At 47.9% G+C, this 20,844-nt stretch overlaps 1 protein-coding gene across 3 annotated transcripts in view; it reads left to right on the top strand.

Moving 5' to 3' along the window:
• CA12 (carbonic anhydrase 12) overlaps positions 1–16,951 on the top strand; it is a 52,644-nt gene extending 35,693 nt beyond the window's left edge. The window contains exons 6-11 of one of the 3 annotated variants that reach the window (XM_081049486.1): positions 639–702; positions 932–1,089; positions 2,383–2,509; positions 11,528–11,560; positions 12,429–12,516; positions 13,249–16,951. In XM_081049486.1, coding sequence (XP_080905612.1) covers positions 639–702; positions 932–1,089; positions 2,383–2,509; positions 11,528–11,560; positions 12,429–12,516; positions 13,249–13,321 — 543 coding nt within the window. In that variant the 3' untranslated portion in view covers positions 13,322–16,951. Of the gene's footprint in view, positions 1–638; positions 703–931; positions 1,090–2,382; positions 2,510–11,527; positions 12,091–12,428; positions 12,517–13,248 lie in introns of those variants that run through there. The other 2 variants (XM_081049487.1, XM_081049485.1) reach the window with 2 other exon arrangements.
• Positions 16,952–20,844: the final 3,893 nt, after the last annotated feature.

Below are 20,844 nucleotides of genomic sequence, written 5' to 3'. Positions count from 1 at the left end.
AAAAATGAGCCCTAGTCCCCAATCCTATTGCATAATGCATGGAATTGCCCAGTTGAATAGGACCTGTGTGTCAGAGGGGAGGGGAAATCATTCAACGCTGCCCCATCAGATGCCTGAACCCCTGATACAACCCCTGGTACCCAAGTTCCATCCTTTACATGGACCCTGGAATGAGCTCCTTCCTTAATCCCAGGAAATGGGAATGTCTCCTGATTCACTTACACTATTTTTCCCTAGTGAGGAAATATGTATCTTGTTTCTCAACACGCTTACCTGCCTGACTTGTTTTGCATGAACTCAAGCTCCTTAAGTTCTGGTTAGAAAACGTGCTAGTTGTGGCCTTCAGGCTCACAGCCAGATAACAGGAGCATAAGCTATATCCCTTGCCCTGGGATACTAAAGCCCCAGTGCCTTGAGCTGAAAATAGGATGTCCTGAGATGCAAGGGGGCAGTGCCATTACACCAACCCCCTCCCAGCCTAGTGAGCCATCACAATTGTGCCAGTAAAGTGCGTCCTATAGGAAGGGCCTGGCAGTGGGGACCACATTCCCCCGGCCCAGCCTTCCCATTAGCAATTGTCAACCCAGGCTCAGCCAATAGAATTCTGTCAGCATTCAACAGCCCTGACTCTGTTGCAGACGGGCTCCTTCAATCCATCCTATGACAAGATCTTCAGTCACCTTCAAGATGTAAAGTACAAAGGTGAGTGGTCCCGGATGCTGACTCCAACTTTGCTGGAGAAGGATGTAGTCAGCCCTGTATGGCCTGGAGACGAATGAATGCAGGGGGCGGTGGCTGTCTGTGACCAGGCCCTTGGGTCCGAGGGCCCAGAGAGGGACTAGTTCATGTTTCTAGGCTGAATCATATGTTCAGCTGCACGTCTGCCATGGGGAGCAGGACCGACACCAACCCCCCCAACATGTCTCTCCAGGCCAAGAAGTGTTCATTCCAGGTTTCAGCATTGAAGAGCTGCTTCCCGAGAGACCCGCTGAGTACTACCACTACAAAGGGTCCCTGACCACCCCTCCTTGCCACCCCTCTGTGCTCTGGACGGTTTTCAGGAACCCTGTGCAAATTTCCCAGGAGCAGGTAACTGGTGCCCCTCCAAGTCAGAGACCACGGGCTAGCACCCAGATCGTAATCCACGACTTGGTGTCCTTAGAATTTCACTGGCAGCTATTCAAAACCTCTCCAAATACCGCAGGTACTTGGAAGTGGAAGTGAGCTTCAGACGCGGAGCTATCAAACAGAGCTAGGAAAATGAATCCATCTCCACAGTTCTTTAAAAAAAGAATTGCTAAACTATATTTCCTAATATATCCCTCAGTGGGTGATGTTCACCTCCCAGGCAGGAGAGAGCAGGGTTCCTTTACAGAGGCAGAATAAAGATAGGAGTCACTTAAATTGTTTAACCAACCAGGGAGCTGGGATTGTAACAGTGAATAAGTGAGAGTCTCTGCCTTCAAGAAGCTCACAGTCTAACGCAAAGCTGGGGATCGGAATCCCTAGCAATCATCTCTAACCCTCTCATTTTGTAGGTGATGAAAATGAGGGTTAGAAAAAAAGAAACTCGCAGGGTCACCACTGGTTAGTGACAGAGCTAAGACCCAAAGTCAGATCTGAGTTCCAGGTCACTGCCCGTCCCTCTATGCCACAGCCACAGCTCATCAAGAAGAAAAAGGGCTTCCAGGAGCTGGGCGGCCAGGGGCAATGCTGCACACGGGTTCATGGCCCATCCCAGCCTTTATCCTAATTGTCGCTCCTGCGTTTTTATACGAGCTACTGATCTGTGTAACCGAGATAAAGGGCAGCTAGTAGGTGGACAGGAATAAAGCCGTGATGCATCAGGAGATACAATGTGCAGGGAAAGCAGTAACATCCTAACCTGGAAAGTGCCTTGGAAACAGGTTATATAATCTATGTAGATGGAGGAAAATTCCATGGGCCTAGCAGTCAGATGACCTGTGAAACTCTTGCTTCCCTCTTTTTATTCCTTCTGAGGCACCATCAGAATAAGCCCCCAATCCCCTCTGATTTAGAGTTGGGTTCCAAATCAGGCTCAGGAGAGCAGTGCAATCTCCAGGAGAGGCTGAGGAGCCCCTCTAGCACCCCAGGTTCCCCTCCCTGCAGGGCAGATTTCAGGTGGTAACAGCACTAACCTTCCCCCAAGTCTCGGGATGTAGGAAAACAAACCAGCTCAGCCGGTGCCCAGTCACCCAGACGCCCGCAGGGTAGCAGAGCAGTTCTCCGGCTTTCCCACTGCTTTCTACTGTCTCCTGCCTAGGCCCTGGAGATGAGAGCTGGCAGTCTCTTCCCCACTGAAATCAGGCAAGGGACCTGTCACTCTGTCTACAGGGTGTGTTTCTGTTCTTCTTTCCAAAGTTGCTGGCTTTGGAGACAGCTTTGTATTGCACGCACAAGGGTGACCCATCCCCCAGAAAAATGGTCAACAACTTCCGGCGGGTCCAGAAGTTTGATGAGAGGCTGGTATACATCTCCTTCCGACAAGGTAAGGAGATGCAGTCAGGGAGGGGGGTGCGGTTAGGGGGTGCGAACAAGTCCATTTTGTATGAAGTCCGATGCCCCGCCCTCGGGCTTTGTCCCCGATGCCCTTAGATGAGTTAAGAGCACTCTGGCTGCCCAAGGAATCAGGGTACATGAGGAGCTACTGGGTGTGGGTTTACTGAGGTCTCCCTTCACTGCTCTTGACTTCCCTGAGCCTTTGCAGGGCAGCACGAGGCAGAACCTCCAGGTGCATGGACCAGAGCCCTCATTAAGACTGGGAGTCTCCCACAGATGGGGAAGAGAGGCACTTCTGGGGGACCTGTCTGCTCTGGAGAACTACCCCTTCCCCTAAGACAAATGCCAGGACCTTTTCATGAGATCATACTGCTAACTTCTTATCTGAGGCTTTCTGGCATCAAGGCCCATCTTCAGTCTTCAAGTGACCACCAATGTCCAGGGACGCTCCTTTGTAAGGAGCCACATCTGTGGCCACAAGCTGCTCATGGTCTCATGTAGCAGGTTCATCAGGCAAGAAGCCATCGGCATTCCCTGCCTTTTTGTCTCAGCTTCCTGAAACTTGCTTAAGCACAAGCACACAGGGTCTATCCTGAATGAACCACAACAGTTTGGTGTATCCCGAATGCTATGAAATCTCAGCTCTTCCTTTTAAATCCATACCCATAACTCCCCAGAAGGACATTTAACATCATTACCTGCTCAGGACCCACATCCGTCCTGCAGGAGGCGAGGGCCGGGAAAAGGGTAAGGGAGCTCTCTTGGGCCCACACCCTTCTTCAAACCTCTGAGTTTCCTTTCTCGCTGTAGATGCTTGAGCTGCTCCCAGAGTTTCAAGTGGTCAGCAGCAGCTCCATCACCTTACACATCACATGACTGCACTGGCCCAGGTGTCCGTAGTTAGACGGCCCATTCACCCACTTGTCAGAGAATCAGCTCTCCTCGTCTCACCCGGTGCACCTTTTTTGTTGTTGTTCCTTTCTTCTTGGGTGAGATTATTACTATCGCCTACTAAGCTTAGTTGAACATATGAAGATTCTATTCCAAAGCCCTGGCCAGAAAGCTTTAGAAACATGCCCGTCTGAATTGATCCATACATACGATCAGAGTTACATTCTTCTGGGTCAGTTACTTAATCAAGAGCTGCCCAGGAATTTATCTTTTGTGTTCTCTGCAGATACTACTAGTCAAGGTCATTTCCCTCTTTTTCTCCCTTTTCTGGTCTGAGAACTGAATCTGTGAACAGTGAACCTCCCTCAAAATTGAGAATGGAAATGATGATGACTGTGAAATCGTCTTTCCTGGGAAATGCCTCAAATGTAAAGCATTATCCCTTTGTGATCTATTCCGGATATAACTTTCTTTTTTCTTGTTCCTCTAAGTGGAGTATGTAGTAGTCAAAGGTTAAATGGAAATACTTTAACTCTTAAATAAAATAAAAAGCATAAAAGCTCTGCCTAGAGACAAGGGGCTTTTGCCCACACAGATCAGGTACAATCTTGCTTGAGATTCAAGGACAATAATCAGCTCTGTTTTCTGGGCTAGTCTATGCAAGTCACAGGGGCAGGGTGACAAATACTTCCCCTATAGCCAGGAGACCTAGGTTCAAGGCCTTGCTTTGCTTCTTCCTGGTGGAATGATGTGGGCAAATGATGTCCCTTCTCCGGCCTGGGTTTCCTTAGCCACTGAAGGACAGGTGGGACGAGGTGAGCTAACGTCCTTTCGGTGCTAACATGTTATGATTCTAAGTGGACACTAATAACTGCCCATCCTGACTTTACATTGCAGGGACAGTGAGTGAGGGCAGTTACAGAGGATCAGAAGAAACCATGCAGGAACTTGAGTCTGACATCTCAAAGTAACCCCCACTTGTGATGATGGACTGGGCATTGGGAGTAATTAGCCATCTTCTTAGACCAGTTCAGGTCTAAGTGGGCGCTTGTAGAGTGGGCAGTGCAGCCCAGCATGCTTCATTAGACCCTCCCAGCCTGGCTAAGGGTACTTGAGGGGGGCCCTAGGCAGAAGGCCCCAGACTACCTCCTGGCTTAGGACACCAAGATCAAAGGCCAAATGCAGCTTTGCCACTGCCCCTCCTGCACAGCTCATCCAGAGCTGCTGCTTTCAGGAGCCCAGGTTGGGCTCAGCTCTCTCCTTGGAGTGAGAATCCATGGCAGTCCAAGGCAAACTGGTTCATTTGGAGGCTGATTATAGAAACTTGGCCAGAATTCTGCCCTCCCTCTCACTTCCAAAAGATGCAGGCCCAAACAGGGCTGCTACCAAAGAACAATGAGGAGGCAGCCCCAGAGGAATGACGCCCAGCCCCACTCCCCAGGGGCGCTGCATTTATAAGGGCCTTCTCACACCAGCCTGAAGCAGGCCTCAGACATGCTGTTTCCGGTTTATGGGGTGAGCCTGCTTGTCAGCGTGAACCTTGAGCAACTTGGACTCAAATATTTGTACCCTTTGCTGCTGAGGCATGTTTGTAACTGGGTCTAGTTTTCTCAGGGTTTTCTTTGGAAGTTATCAGGAACTATGGAGTTGGAAAATTTCGTCAGGAGAAAAGTCATGTTAAGGAAATCCTCTGGGAGAGAAAGTGCATGGACTTTGAGGTGTAAACAAATTGAAACAATTGGGACTGAATTGTTGAACTTGACCCTGGTTTGTCCTCAACTGTACTTAGAAAAGGAGTACAAGACCTGGTTTCTGTCCTCAAGAGGTATATAGTGTAACCAGGACTTAGCCCAAGGGCAGGGTTTCTCAGCCCTTGTACTAACTGACGTTTGGGGGCTGGACACGGCTTGTTGTAGGGGGCTGTCCTGCGCACTGCAGCCCTGGCAGCCTCCCAGGCCTCCACCTGCCAATGCCAGTGCATCCCCCCATTTGTGACAGTCAAAAATGTCTCCAAACATGGCCCAACGTCTGCGGGGGAGGACAGGCAAAACTGCCTGCTGGAGAACCACTGCCCCAGGGACTATATGACTTTCCTAGACCCAGACTGATTTTTTCCACTCATATCACAGGATTCTAGAGTTTTATATTATATGACCTGGTCTTTATTCTATTACGGCATGACATGTTCAGTCTGGTGATGGTCACCCCTGAGACGATACGGGTAGAGTTACTAAGTTAGAACAACCAAACCCAAGAGAAATTCTGGGCCCCACCTTCCTTTAGAACGTCAGGACATATTCTTATATAATTGCGTATGTCCAAGGCTAAGAGAAGAGGATGAGAGAGAACGATTCACCCTTAAGATTACAACTCCCTTCATCAGGGTTCCAGACGCCTCTGAGGCAGCAACTATCTCCTTCGGAATCCGCTCATCATTTTTCTCCTCCTTCCCTTTTGTACACGTTTTTCTCTCATAAATTTTATGTTTCTTTTTGCCCTTGGTTAAAATGCCCACTCTTTATAGAGAAGTGAAAGTCATGCCAGATACTTTTTTTCAGCTCTAAAAAGTGCCCCTTCCAAGTGGCACAAATGGAAAACTTGAGCTGAAGAGGGGAAACAAGACTCCTTATCTTCAAGATTGGATCCCGGAGAGGGGAACACATCCTGGGACCATTCCCGATCTCATAGGAAGTCAGGTGTCCAGTGGGAGGAAGAAGATGACAGAGGCAGGCGTACAGTTCAAGGGCCCAGTTCTTGGTTCCTTCTGGTTGAACTCTTCCCAGCCAAAGATACCAACACCAGGTCCAGATGGTGGTTAATAAAGCAAGAGCCCATCAACGCTAAATACTAATGCTATCTAGCCCTGTTTCAATATGTCAAGGGACCTTGAGGGACAAGAGGTAGCCAAAAAGTTTCTATAATCATGTGTTTAGTGGGCTTGCTCTGAGCAATGCATGTTCCCTGCCATAGAGCCCAGAGCCAGCTGAGGCGCTTACACAAGAGCGCTGGACACTAGAGGGGTAGGACTCTCACCCACCATTAGAATCTGCTTGACCCTGAGGGAACTGGGTAAATGTATAAAACCTTTAAAAAAAGAGATAGAAAGAAGTCTTACAAAGCTAAGATGGCTAATTATCTAATTTTTTGAGACTCGAATGTATGCTTTGTGGTTATTGACCTTGTGTTTCTAAAAGTTCCTATTTATAAATAAAACCTATTAGATGCAAAGATATCAGTTCTTCCAAAGTATCCAAATGGAAGCCCAGAGGAGTTCCTCTTTTCCAGTTCCCCCTGGCCATAGCGCACTGCATCATCAGGAATAATCATCAGACACGCTAAGCAGTGAAGTCCTTCATCTAATGGAACTCAGCACACCACGTGCTTCCTGAGCACACCTCAGGTGAAGCACTGGGGGACCAGAAAGCCCCCCCCTGGACATTACACTGCTCCTAACACCGAACCTCTGGCACACAGCACATCCTGCTCAGGAAAGACAATGGGAAAAGAGGTCGGGCACAAGGCTGGGACCACCCTTTGTGAGGTGGCCCCCACTGACCTTCCCGGCACTATCACACCCTGGCACCATCCACACCCTGGAGGGCCTCCCTTAGCCTGGCAGGTGCTTTCTTCACATGTGGACACTATTTGCTTTGCCCACACTCTTCCCTTTGTCTAGGATGCCCTCACCTCTTCCAGCTGGAGAATTCTTTCAAGCCCCGATTCTACATGCCCTCCCCATCCCCTGAAAGCGACTTAGGTCTCCTTCAGTGCGGCCGGAACAACACGCTCCTCTCTTTACGGTTCTTAGCGCACCACAGGGTGAAGATTTATTACAACACAGAAAAGGAAAGAGAGAAAACATGCCCATATTATCCACACACTGCCAGCCCCCAAAGGACCGCGCTGGTGAACACTTTACTCACTTTTCGTGCCTGGCATCATGTCTGGTGCTCACGACAAGTCTGAAAGAATGCAACCGACCCGTCTCCCTTCCCCTCCTCTCCCGAGTGTCTTCTTTGCAGAAGGATTAGAACATAAGCCTGACCGATGGTCAAATGTAATTTGATTAAGTCTTATTTTGCTTTGTTATCAAATTGCCCACAGCATGAAAATCAATCCATTTGTTTAAGGTAAATTACAGATCAACTTAGCGGTCAAGTTTTGAAGGTGTGGGAGGGAGTTGCCTAGAGGTGCTCTCAGGCTTTCCATTGCTCTGATCAGGATAAAAGGCCCCAGTCTCACCCTCCATCAGCCCTTCAGCACAGTCAGCCCAGCCACCAAAGGGAGCTGAGAGTAACCGGCACTCACTGCAGGCATCACAACCCACGCCTACTGCCCCAAGACTTAGGCCCCTCAGAGCAAGGTAGCTCTTTCTTCTGGGCCGCATTCCTGCAATCTGGAAGGCAAAGCCCTCAGTCCCTATCATGGCTAGAGAAAACCAGTTCCCTCATGTAATCCGCTGCTCTCTTTTTGGCAGATGTATTTGTAGAAAGCATTTCTTTACTGGGTTATTTCTGTATAGTGTTAATAAGGAAAACGCCTCAGTTAAATACGTCCTGCAAAGATAGTTAATGTCCTGTGGTCATGGAGGACATTGTCCTTGCTTTTCTCACCAAAGCATCATCCAAAGAGAGGACTAGCATTTCGGTTACTTGAGTCTAGGACTTGTAGTAAGCATAATAATAAGTTTTTACTATTCAAAACTGGATTACCAAAACTTTCCCTGTCTTTTCTACAAGAGTAGAGGCTGTTAAAGACATGTGTGTATATATAAATATACATCTAAATCACTATGTCACCTATCAAGACAGTCCATACTTTAAAATAATATCTTGAAAGGAAAAGGATTATATTCCTTGTTATTTGAAATTCTGTTTAAATAAACAGAATTGCAAGTAGACTCAGAAAATGCTAGACTTGTTCCAGGAACTGCAAGCTGTGTCAATGAGCTGCTTGTTCTTCCCGCTGGACTTTTCTGTGTTTGCACTTGAGGCTTCAGAAGACCTCAAAATCAGTTAACCAGCTTCCCTCGGTCCAGCAAGATGCCAGTGGAAGACGTGGCTCCTGAGCCAGCCCGACCAGGTAGTGATGCCCTTCCAGCAAGCAGCTCGCCCATCTTCGCCGGGGGTCTGTACCTTCCTGGGAGATGCATGTGTCAGTCAATTTCTTCTGTATCTGTGTGTTTTCTTCTGTGTGTTGTATTGCCCCATCTCTGCTCGCCCTGACACGTACGGGAGCACTTTATGAATGGATGGCTCCCCCACATCTGCACAGCATGCACCCTCTTACCAGCCAGCTCAGGAGCCCCTTCATTGCATTCTTACCCCGTAGCTGTCGTGGGCCATCTCTGTCAACCAGCCTATCTCCATTTCTCCTATCTGTCCCGTTGTTCTTTAGTGGGAACCGCCTGCCTTATTTGCCGTTCATAAACAAATGATTTCTTTGCTTAATCTGGTTCTGCCCTTCCCTGTACCATCTTTGATGCCTGTTCTTTACAACATCCCAGAGGTTCTGCTGTGATGCAGGCTTTGGCTTCCTTCTCTGAGCTCTAGTTCTCCCAACAGCTCTCCCTGTACCCCCAAATTCTCTCTGACTTCCCCTCTCCCTTGAGTTAGTACACGCTTTGGCATCTAGTTTCCATGGGCCCCGAGCCCTGTGGGTTGCGTCCAGCTCTGTAGAGAAGCCCTGCTTCCTTGATGGTTGGTGCCATCTCAACTGGCAGGGGCTAGCATGCCAACATCTTCCTGCCCTGCGCTTCCTGTGGGGTGGAATTCTTTCTTAGCAGGTGATACTCTTGCCGCCATTTCTCTTCCATAGTAGCCTACACCCTTTGCTTGCTCAGTCAAGCTGCTTTGTTTTTGCTGCATCAAAGTCTTGGCTGAAAGCATCTGTCCCACTCTCTGGGGCTTTCCTTGTTTTTGCGGCTGCTTGGTTTCCTTTCATTGTTTCCAAGGAGAGGCAACTTAGGTCCTGACGAGTCGTCATCCAGGAGCAAGGAACTTAGGCTAGAGCCCTGGATTAAAGTAGGCTGCTGTTTATGGGGCCTGATACAGCCAAGGGCACTGCTCCGTGAACCAGGAAAGCCAGACTCTCCCTCCAGATAAGCCACCAAGCTGGGCCACGTGCTCTTGAGAAAAACCCCAGGCCTGGAGGCCTTGCTTCCTTAAGACTTTGCTCAGCTCCCTAAGACCATGGCCCAGGGGCACCTCCTCCATCCCCAGAGTGGTGCTGCTCAGCTGTCTGGGGGCCTTGTGGTTCTCAGGATGTTTGAGGGGCCTGTGAAAGCAACGACCTGACACACGGTCCAGTTTGGACAGCTTAGCCAAGCGGCGAGGCTTACCTGTAAGTCTTATGTGGTGAAAACTAGTTTGGTACCACAAACATCTGGGGTTTTAGGAACAAAGGACAAAAGTGTATTTCATCAAAAAGCTTGGAAAGGAAACCATGACTAGTTGGGATTTTGGGGGCTTGTTGTTTTTAAGATCCTGGAGGCTTTGGTCACCTCTAGAAACCTTAAAAAGAAAAAAACCCAAAGTACCAAATTCTAATGTGCAGTGGCCACAGCTGTGCAGGGAACAGAACACATGGTATACAAACACTTGATGTTCTCCCCAGGGGACTCATGTCCTGAGCCTCTCCCCAAGCCATCGGTGAATCCTTGTGTTCAGGTGACACGAGGAGGCCTGAGGCAGGGAATCAGGCCAGGAGAGCTGCTTTTGTTGCCACTTGGGAGGCCATGGGCTGATGGTGGTGGCCAACAAGAGCTGAGATCAGGCCACCCTGTCCTGTGTGGACAGCTCCTCTCCATACCTGCTTTGTTTATCCTTACAATGGCCCAGGGCCACCTGGGGCCAAACCAGAGACTTCTAGGGGCCAGCATTGGACAGAGAGGCTATAGGCTCACCATGAGATTGTAGAAGAGGACAGTAGGGAAAGGACATAGGGCTGATAGCTCCAAGGGAATCAGCCAGATTCTGGCCACTTGACAGGAGAAGGGGGTGAGCAAAACCTCATCCTGCAGTCTCAGGTCTGGTTCCCTGGGTGTCAAGTGACCTGAGGGTGAGTCCCTGGCCCTCTGCTGGCATCTCACACTTGGTCAGGGCTCACCCAGGGTCTCAGTCGCCACAGTGGGCTCTGTGGGCACAGGCTGTCCTGAGTGTTGGGCTGGGTAGCCACAGTCTGTACAACTCTGACTTCCCATGGGAACTAGGATAAGCAGCCCCTCCCCTACTCACACACACACCTGTTAGAAGTTTCTACTGAGGCCAGAAAACCACCGGACAAGAGAGTATATGTAAATAGAGATTTCTTTAGATGGAAGACCTGATTGAGAGAATGGGGACTAGGTCTAAGAACCTGGAAGAAGCTGGCTGAGTGAGTCACCAGGGGACCTCATGACTGGCTCCGCTGTCTTCCTCAAGAAGATGGAGTCATCATGACCCTCCCCCAGGGAGGTCCCTCATAGGCTGACTCTGGGATTTCTCCTTAGATGGCTGGGCCCTATTTCAGCCCCACTGAGGACACCTAACTCACCCCATTTATCTCCAATATTAACTCACTGAGAGAAGCCACAACGCTCTGGTTCCACATAGCAGAGAAGGGAGACTAGTACGGCGGAGGGCTTCCTCCAGTTTATCCAGTGGGGACAAAGCAAAAACAGCACCAAACCGTGATAATGAGACTGGTGGGGATGGGGCAGAAGTCTGGTGACAGGTTCCAGCTAAGCACTGGCAGCCCCAGCCAGCCAGAACATGGCAGGTTTCTTGCTGAGGAAGAGGGGTGGGTACCAGAGAAGCAGGTAACAGCCTGCCCGAGTAACTCTGACTATCCTTCCTCACTACCCACTTTGGCCGCTTTGTATTGAAAGCTGAAGTCTTGCTCTAGCAAAAAGACTGCTGTGATTAAGGCGCATCGGAGGGAGGGGGCCCTGTGTGGGGTCCCCTAGGTGGGCAATTCCCTCTATCATATCAGGCACCTGGGTCAAAAGTGAACACCCCTAGAAAGTCTGTATAAGCCTAGCACCTCCAAGCAAACAAAAGACAGAGCTTCCACACACTGGTCAAATCCACCATGGTTTGACTTGGTTAATTTCCAATCTTTTCCTCCCTCTTTGAAGTGCAAGACCTTACCCACGCAGGACTGAGTCTGGGTATGTGGCCGGCCGGCCGTGCATGCTGTAGCTGGGTGATGGCTGTGATTCTCGGTGTGATCTGGGCCTGTGATACTTGCAGCCCATCCTCTATGCTTTGGTGTTGTCGCTCTGGCTCCTGGCCCCCTCTTACTGTGGGTCTCACCCTCACCTCGCTCTCTGATTCAAAGATGAACTGCCAATCAAACGCTCCCAATGAAAGACCTAATCACTGTACACAGCACGAATACATTCAAAAAGCCTATCCAAGACCTTCTGTTGGCCATGGTGGTAAGCCATTGCCTAAAACATGCCTGAGCCCAATGTGGAGGATGGGTGACTGGCTAGGAACCTTGGAAATGGGCCCCTGGTTGTTTTGGATTGCTAGGACTGTGCCATGGCACTTGGGAGCAGCCCTGATAAAGAGGCTTCCCAATGGGCCTTAAAGCCAGCAAGCAAAGACCAAGTGAATTCTATTTCTGTAGCCCAGGGTTTCTCAAAATGTAGAGCATGGACCAGGTACATCAGCAACAGCTAGAGGTGTTCGGTAAAAATACAGATTCCTGGGCTCCACTCCAGATTGAATCAGTTTCTGAGGGTTGGGCTCAAAAAAAAAAAAAAAAAAGTCTACATTTTAAATAAGCTCTTCTGATCCTGGTGCAAGTTTGAGAACCCCTGCTGGATAAGGGCTACCATTTGCAAATGGCTCCCTCTAAGTATTCCAGCCAGTCCTGCTAAACCAAAGACCAGAACCTGAGAACAGAGGTGGGGAAATTACACCTTTCTGTGGATGATTATGCAACAGTCACTTGCCGTCACAGCCATGTGCTGTGGGATGGGACGCAGGGGAAGGTAGGACTATAATGTGTGTCCGCTGCCTCTTCCCCAGGCATCATCCTATCGGTGGCCCTGGCTGGCATTCTCGGAGTCTGTATTATCGTGGCAGCATCCATTTGGCTTTTCAGAAGGAAGAAGAGGTGAGCTGGGTTTGTTTGGAAATGGGAGTGGGTGGTTTATGTGTCCGTGAGGATTCTTTTGTCTGGGAAGGTGGCCTGCAGAAAGAAGAACCTCTGTCACATGTAGCAACACTTATCCTGGGAGTGCTGGTTCCCAAACACCACTAGCTCAGAACTCCTTTGCACAAGACGCTGGTCGTTCAAGGGTCATTGTGCTCACAGTGGGAGGTGTGTCTGCTAGCCTTGCTGCCATGGCTAAAACCTTGGATGAGTCTCTTGATTTGGGGGGTGGGGAGGTCCTATTTGCCTAAGTACAAGTACCAAGGCTGTTTACATCTGTTTTTTGTCTGAATCCAAAAAGCAAAGTGAAGGAAAACTTGCCCTTTGCTCATGTTTTTATTGTCTTGTTTATTTTTTCCTAAAACCTTATTTTTCCTGGTCTGAAAAAGAAGATTGCCAAGAATGCTGTTGTGAAATCAAAGGTTTGAAGCAGGGACGGCAATGGGACCTCTTCAAAATATAGGTCTAATATTGTCAGGCGTTAAAAGAGAACAGTTGGAAAACGAACAGTTTCCATTTTGATTAATGCTGTTTGTGTAGCCATTCCCTCCTAAGAGCAACAGAATCGGGGAAAGGTCTCCAGGAGGGGAATCTGAACCCTAGAATTTGCCTCATTCCATAGCTGAGTCATGCTGCTTTCTGCCTCTCTCCTCTTTCACTAACAAGACTGGTGTGTTCTTTTTGTCCCCGTAGCAAAAAAGGTGACAGCAATAAAGGAGTCATTTACAAACCGGCCATCAAGAAGGAGACTGAAGCGCATGCCTGAGGCCCTGGCACTCCGGCCTGTCCAAGGAAGGACTTTGCTATGGTTCCCTGGACACTTGAAATACCTGAGCGTTCTCTGGAGCTCAACCTGCAAACACCCCAGGTCCTTGGGGGGGCCTCCAGCTGGGCGCCTCGCCACCCCAGTGCAGCTGTGAATGGGAATTGTGTACCAAGGAGGCAGGAGCTCTGAGTTATCCAATTCATCTCTGTGAGCCCAGTACATGGCCTGGATTCTCAGGGCCAAAGCCAAGTTGCCTGCTGGGGGCTCTTATTGATTGAAAAACACTTTTATCCAGGGGTTCACTCAAGTGTGGTTTCAAGTAATCTCAGAACTCTGCTGGACATTCTGCTCCTTGTCCAAGCTTTCAGACCAGGATGTGCTTAGGTTTTGCTTTTGAGACTCAGTTTGTTTTCTGAGGGAAGGTGGTGTTGTCTTCCTCTGATTTCCTCCTGCTGTGACAAAACCTTTAGTTTGACCTTACAGCTGGGGAGGTTGGTGGTGGTGGTGGGTGGGGGGGTTGGAAGTATTGATACAGGAAGGGTCAAGGTGTCTGAAACAAAAAGAGAACGAGAAGTTCTTTGAAAGGCACTAGAGGCATCTTCCTATCCTTTGGATCAAATGCACTGAATGGGCCTTAGAGGGAGAATGAGAAGATACGTAAGCTCTGGAAGAGTCTGAGTTTGGAATCAGAAGTTGTTTGCCAAGCCAGAAGTGTGAGAAGGACAGAATATGAAGCCCAAGCCTAGCCTCCTATCAGCGGGGCAGTTGTGTTTTATATTCTACAGATTTTAGAATTAGGCTATTCCTTGAAAATGTGCTGCTACTTGCATCGCCTAGAGCTGATGTGAGTTCTGAGATTACCCAAACTGCTTTTGAGTCTAGAGAAAATAGACAGAAGCAAAAATGATTGAAGAGCTTAGCCTCTTTTGCTCAAATTTCGTTTCTGTACCTTTGTGGTATCAGGTTGACAGCAGGTGTCAACCTGGACTTGGAACTTACCTACTTCTCTGTCTTTGAAGATGTCAAGTCTCAGCTTAGTTAAAATATATATTTTCAAGCTATAAAAGCAGGAAGTTATCTGTGCAGGGGCTGGCAGTGTGGTATCTAGAGACCAAAATAATGGAATGTTACCAAGTTTCTTCATGGTCTTCCCCCCACGTCACAAAGACAGCTTCTGAGAAGACTTAACTCCTTCACTCTCCTCCCATCGATGTAAGAGCCCCACGGAGATCCGTTAGTTCCATGACTGACAAGGTCCTCCATCACCCACCTCTCAAGGCCAGCAGCTCGCAGTTCACAGAACTTTCTGATTCACAGTCTCACTCTGACAGCATGGAATGTCCTCCTGAAGCACAGGTTTCTTTATAGCAATCTTTTTCCTTTTGCTCTTCCCTTCGACTCTGAGAAGTCTTCTTCCTTCTCTACTGTCCCAACGTTTTGTAGTGAAGGCAAGCCCTGTGTCTTTGGAGCTTGTTTGCTAGGCAGGTACAAATGACCTAAGGGAGACGTGGACATGTGTGTGCACAAGACCTCTGGCAGCCTTGAGCCTGGGGTGGCATGCTGACCTTGCCGTTGGCACACCTGATGCCGATCCCGTGACAGCAGGGAGAACCCATAGGACTGAGCAATGTGAATTACGTAATGCTTTCTTAGCCTCGGCCCAATGCTGCCAATCAGAAACCAACATAAACCACTCCAGACCTGTGGGACTGACTCAAAAAGCTCTCTGCACCTTTTATGGATAAATTCTGTGAGAGAACAGAGAGATCGTTGTACCTGGCACAATGTCTGTTCATAAAAAGGGAGATTTACTAGGTGGTGAAAACAGTGGCATTTCTCCTGCCCTCTTCCCCCTCAGCACAGCCCAGGCTCTCAGCCCTCATGGCTGAGACAACACCAAGCGAGGGAGGCAGACAAAAGGCTCCAAGAATCAACTCTGTCCACTTCCCTGCTAATCCTTATGGGACTCCGGAGGATCCCCCTTTGGAACCGGAAACCCTTCCTCAGGTTCTCCCTCATTCTATTGACACCAGTCGCCACTAAAGGAAACCCGCGTGGTGGTGCTGCAGGCTCCTCTGCCTCCCCTCAGCCCTGGAGGGCCCAGGACAGGAGAGATGACAGACACAGGTGCGGGCTGGGGGCCGGACACGGGAGGCCCGGCTTCTCTGCCTCCCACTAACGGGGGAGCGTCAGTCTCTCTGTTCTCTTTCTTTAGTACCATCTGATAAAAACAGTAAGAACCTATACCTGTTTCCTTAATAGACATTCTAGGATTTTGTTGCATGAATCACATTTCACGTTCAGACCTTAACTTCTTCTCCCCTTCACTCAGCTCTCTGAAGGCCTCCTGGCTGGCTCTTGGGGAGCACAGTGATCTGCAGCACCCCTCTGTCCCTGTGCCTTGGTTGGACCATAGGCACGGTGACGACGGTCCGTTTAGCACTTCAGTATTTATTGTAAGAATGATTGTAATGAAGACATACACTGTAAATATGAGAAATTATAAATAAAAAGTTTTTCACAGCAGAGTGATGTTCGTGGAGGTGAGGTTAAAGCATTACTATTGGCAAAGCACTTTGTACTCCCCTATCTGTGGTGACAGGTAACCAAGCACAATGAATAATGTCATTGGCATCTAGGTCTTAGAAACTGGCTCTCAAGGAAAACACACTGAAGTAATCGGTGTTCCGAGGACGGAGGCCGAGGCGTGTACATGCCCAGGGTCACACAACTGCTCAGGGAGAAGGGGCAAACCTGAGCTGGGCCTTGACGAGTAAGTCAGCTTTGGAGAGATGGATGGAAATGAGGGAGACATTCTTAACCAAAGTGCCATGCGTGAATATAGAAAACTGGTCTTCTGTCTCTTTGCTGTACCAGGTACTGCACCTAGTAGGTTGGTAGCCTCTCTTGGTTGCCCGACTATATGACATTACTCTGGATTCTTTTTGCAAAATATGCTATCACCCTCCATATCATCTTTTGTCTAAATCCAAATTTCACATTCTGGTCTGCTGAAGGAGGCAGACCTGTTTGTTTATTTAGAAAAGCTTCCAGTTTTCACTTCAGTTGCCCTAAGATGGAGAGAGATGCCACAGAAGTCCTCTCCCTTCTCTCTCCACAACCTTTCTCCCCATTATCTGAACTCCCCATTCATCTGGGCTGATGACAGCAAGTGTGGTGGTAAAAGCCATGGGTGGCAAGCACTCAAGTTCTCCTTCACTTTGATCATCACCTCCTCATCGAAATCCAGCCAAATGGACAATCAAGAGTGCATAGCCCAGTAGAAATACAATAAAATATAATGCAAGATATGAAATTTTAAAGTTCTAGTAACCACACCAAAAAAAAAGTAAACGAAACCACTGACATTAATTTTAATTTACTGTATATAACCCAATAGATCCAAAATACTATCATTTCAACATGTAATCAATATTTTGATATGAAATATTTTCAATCTTTTTTCTGTAGTAACTCTGAAATCTGGTATTTTACACTTCTACCACATCTCAATTCAGATGCAAATTCTCACTGAAAATATTTGATCTATATTTATTTAGCCTTCATGAAATTTACAGTTAAAAAAGCAGATTCACATAGCTGCTCCAAATAAAAGGTTTCCAAATAACTAAATCAAGTATCAGCTCTTAAATTTAAATTTATCAAAATAAAATAAATGGAGTTGCTCAGTTTCATTAAGCAAATTCCAAGCGCTCAGCTGCCATGTGTGGCCGCGGCCAGCACAGCCACTGTGCACATACGGAAGGAACGCTACTCTTTTCCTTGGATATACCCTTTGGGAGGGTTAAACCTAAAGGGCTTTCCCAAAAAATAAGCCCCAGCAGAAAGCTTTGCGGGGTGAGGGATAGAGGATGGAAGACAGAGAATGGGGGTATCCGTGGAGGCCCATATGGAGGGGGGTAGAAAAGAGGGCAGACAGAACACACCAGCAGGCCTTAGGCACGGCTCCTCTCTCCTTACACCTTTCCCTCGGGACCAGGCGTGCCCCAGCCCTCCCTGCCCTGGCCACGCCCCTCGGCCCTGCCTGGGGTCTCAGTTCTTCTCAGCAGTGACTCCAGCCTGGGGTGTCCCAGGGCCTCTGCCAGAGCCTGGGCTGTGAGCACAAGCTTGCCTGGTTAACTGTGGGGCCTGGCCAGGTGCCAGGCGCTAACTGCCGACTCCTGCCCCTCCCCCATCGCCTCCTAATGCTCCTGTCAGGGAAGAGTTATCTCCACTCTTCCAGAGCGGGTCAGCCCAAAGAGGGGGAATGCCTAAAACCTGAGTCTCGAATTGTTATCTGTGCCCCCATTAGAACGAGTCCCCTTCCTTTCTTCGAAGTGTGGGAAGAAGTCTTAAGACCTACTTACAAGAGGAAACAAGACTTCCGGGGCTGCCTGCCAGGGAGCAGAGGCACCACCTGCGCAGTGGGCACTGTTATGGCATATCTGTTATGCTGACATCCATGTCCACATTGGACACGACCTGGCAAGGACGCATGGCCCTCTCTGGCTCTGATTCAACTATCCCAGGGTGGAAGGTGTGACAGTGCTCAGAGTAGGGTCACCATGCCCCACACATGCCCTTTCATTATAGAGTAACTGGGCAGAGAGAAGGGCCAAAGTGCTCTGTAGTATGGAATTATTCACCATAAAAAAAAATGATTGCAATCAGGCCAGCATATCAATTATGACTGCAGGTCAACCAGGGTCTCAGTAATGCCTCCCAGTTGTATACCCTTGACTGTTTCAATGCACCTTCACTCCAACAATCCAGGGAAAGAGAACTGCCCTTACCTTCTAAGTGGGAAACTAATCAAGGACTCTGGCTCTGGGCTCAGCCAAGGCCACAAAGCTCCTGCAATGCTAGCATCTTCAATAACATGGGGTCCACCTTCCCGAGCTCCAGTGACATGGAAACACCTTCTTGTAACAGAATTGGCCATGCTTATCTCAATGACAGCCTCAGAAAACCCCACGGGCTAAAGGCAGTTGTGCCAAAGATTTCTGGAAAGTCAACAACAACCTCCTGCCTCCAATCTGATTGGTAACATGAAACCCTGGCCTCTGTTCAGGAAAAGTCTGACCAAGGACTAACCACAAGCAAGCAAAGGAGTCAGCTCAGCTCCTGGGCTGTTACGCTCACCTCTGAATTCAGCAAAGCAAACTCCCAAGGACACATTCACTGAACTTTCTTTTTTCCTAGGCTGAACTGGGGAGAAGAAATAAGTACGCACACACCGTATAATGCCATCTGGATAAAATTCTAAAAAGTACAAAGTACAGTGACAGAAAGCACATCAGTGGTTGCCTGGGGGTGAGGTGGAGAATGAAGGGATTGCAAGGGGGTATGAGAAATTGTTGAGGTGATGGATGTGTTCATTATCTTGACTGTGGGGATGGTTTTTCCACATTTGACAAAACTGTTCAAATTTTATACTTTAACTCTGTGCCATTTATCTTTAATCAATGATACTCAATAAAGTTGTCTTTTTAAAAAGGAAAAAACCAGCCCACACACAGGCAAACGATACCCTGCCCCATCCTGGCATTTCCATTCAGAGCTTATCCTGCTGGCCTATCTAGAAGGAGAAACCTGGCCAGGATGGCACACTTCCCTGGAACTCGCCCTGTGGGTGGGAGCCCAGGAAGGAGCGTGATCTCTGTTCACGTGGCTGGATATGACCTCCTGATTCTCTAAGTGAAAGTCATTATTTCAGCTTGAGTTCTCTCACTTCAAATATTAACTTTTAATTACCTACAATGAAGACAACAAACACAGGGCCTATAGGTTCAAGGGCAGCCTGAGACCTTTATGGCAACGCCGTGTCAGCGAGGACAGTCAGCCGACTTCTCGGGAAGAAGCAGAGCCCTTCTGGTGAGGCAGGAAACACAACCAGTCAGCTCATCCGCTGAAACTAGTTTCCCAAGATACCTAGACATGCAACTCTCATGCATCTTCGTTTCTCTCCTTCTCAACTACCCCACACATAACCATCAGAAAAGTTGTCTTGAACATGGTACATCCTTTCCGTGGAGAACATACATGGTCAGGAGCTCATCATTCCTTCTTAGCCACTGGGTGAAATCTGGATTAATCTCCTGTGATATTGTGATATACTAAGAAATATACATGTCATCCCTAGTTCCTGGCACAGAGCTCCTAAAGATTCCTAATAAGCTCCTGAACCATACCTAATTTTATGTTAAAGAGGTGATGCATGGAGGATGGGAGGCTGGTTACCAGAGGAACCAACCATCTGATCAGTGGGTTGTAACTTTCAGCCCTACTCCCTGACCTCTAGGGAGGGGAAAGGGGCTGGGAATTGAATTCAATCAGCAGTGGTCAATGATTTAATCAATCGTGCCTACATAATGGAACCTTCAAAAAAACCCAAAAACCCTTAAACTATGGGTTCAGAGAGCTTCCAACATGTGGAGGTGGAGTGCCTAGCAAGGGCATGGAAGTTACGTGTCCCTTCCCCATACCTTGACCAATGTATCTAGCTGTTCATCTGTATCCTTTACAATATCCTTTATAATAAACTGGTAAATGTAAGTAAATGTTTCCCTAAATTTTATGAGCTGTTCTAGCTAATTATCAGACCTGAGGAAGGAGTCATAGGAACCTGCAATTTAAAATCAGTTGCTGAGAAGTACAGGTGACAACCTGGGACTTGCAACTGGTGTCTGAAGTGGGGGCAGTCCTGTGGAATTGAGCCCTTAACCTGTGGGGTCTGCACTGATTCTGGGCAGTGGGTGTCAGAATTGAGTTAAATTACAGAACATCCATAGTTGGTGTCCACCGAGAATTGGAGAATTGTTTGGTGTGGAAAACCCCACACATTGGGTGTCAGAAGGGTTATGAATAAAGGAAAAGGCTTTTCCTTTATCTTGCTTCTATCATTCAAAGTAGTTTCCAACTGACTTTCTTTCGCATACCTCCTTATTCAAAAGCAGATTTAAGGCAGGAAAAAGGGGTTCAGATCAGACTGCGAAAGATCTTGAATGATATATACTTTCTAATAAAGACACCAAGAAATCATAAAAGTGCCTCGATTATGGTTTTGTCTGATTACATAAATAATATATACTCATTGAAAAAAACACAAATAAGTATATATAAAGCCCAAAGTCCCCCGTAATCCTACCTCCCCAAATAGCTATTCCTAATGATTGTTTTCTCTCTGCAGACTTTAAGTGTATGTGTGTGCACACTTTAATATTCATTTTACATTTTTTAATAAAATGGACTAATAGGATACATGTCGTATGCTCTATAAGGGATAAGATCACACCTGTCTATTTTCCCTCTGGTATTCTCAGTATCTAGCACGATGCATGAGAAATATTTGTTGAATGGAAGAATGGTCTAGACCTTGCTTTTGTTTTCTAATATATTGCAAATATCCTCATTCTTTTTAAAGTGTTCTTCTCTTTGAGGCAAAGCTCTATTGATAGACATTTGTTACAAACCCCTAAGGTTGCAAGACTATTAGAAGATCCTTGCGTGCTTGGATGTATTTC

The sequence above is a fragment of the Rhinolophus hipposideros genome, assembly GCF_964194185.1.
Source record: "Rhinolophus hipposideros genome assembly, chromosome: 5".
In the NCBI taxonomy this organism is placed as follows: Eukaryota; Metazoa; Chordata; class Mammalia; order Chiroptera; family Rhinolophidae; genus Rhinolophus; species Rhinolophus hipposideros.
This window is presented reverse-complemented; position numbering and strand designations above follow the sequence as displayed.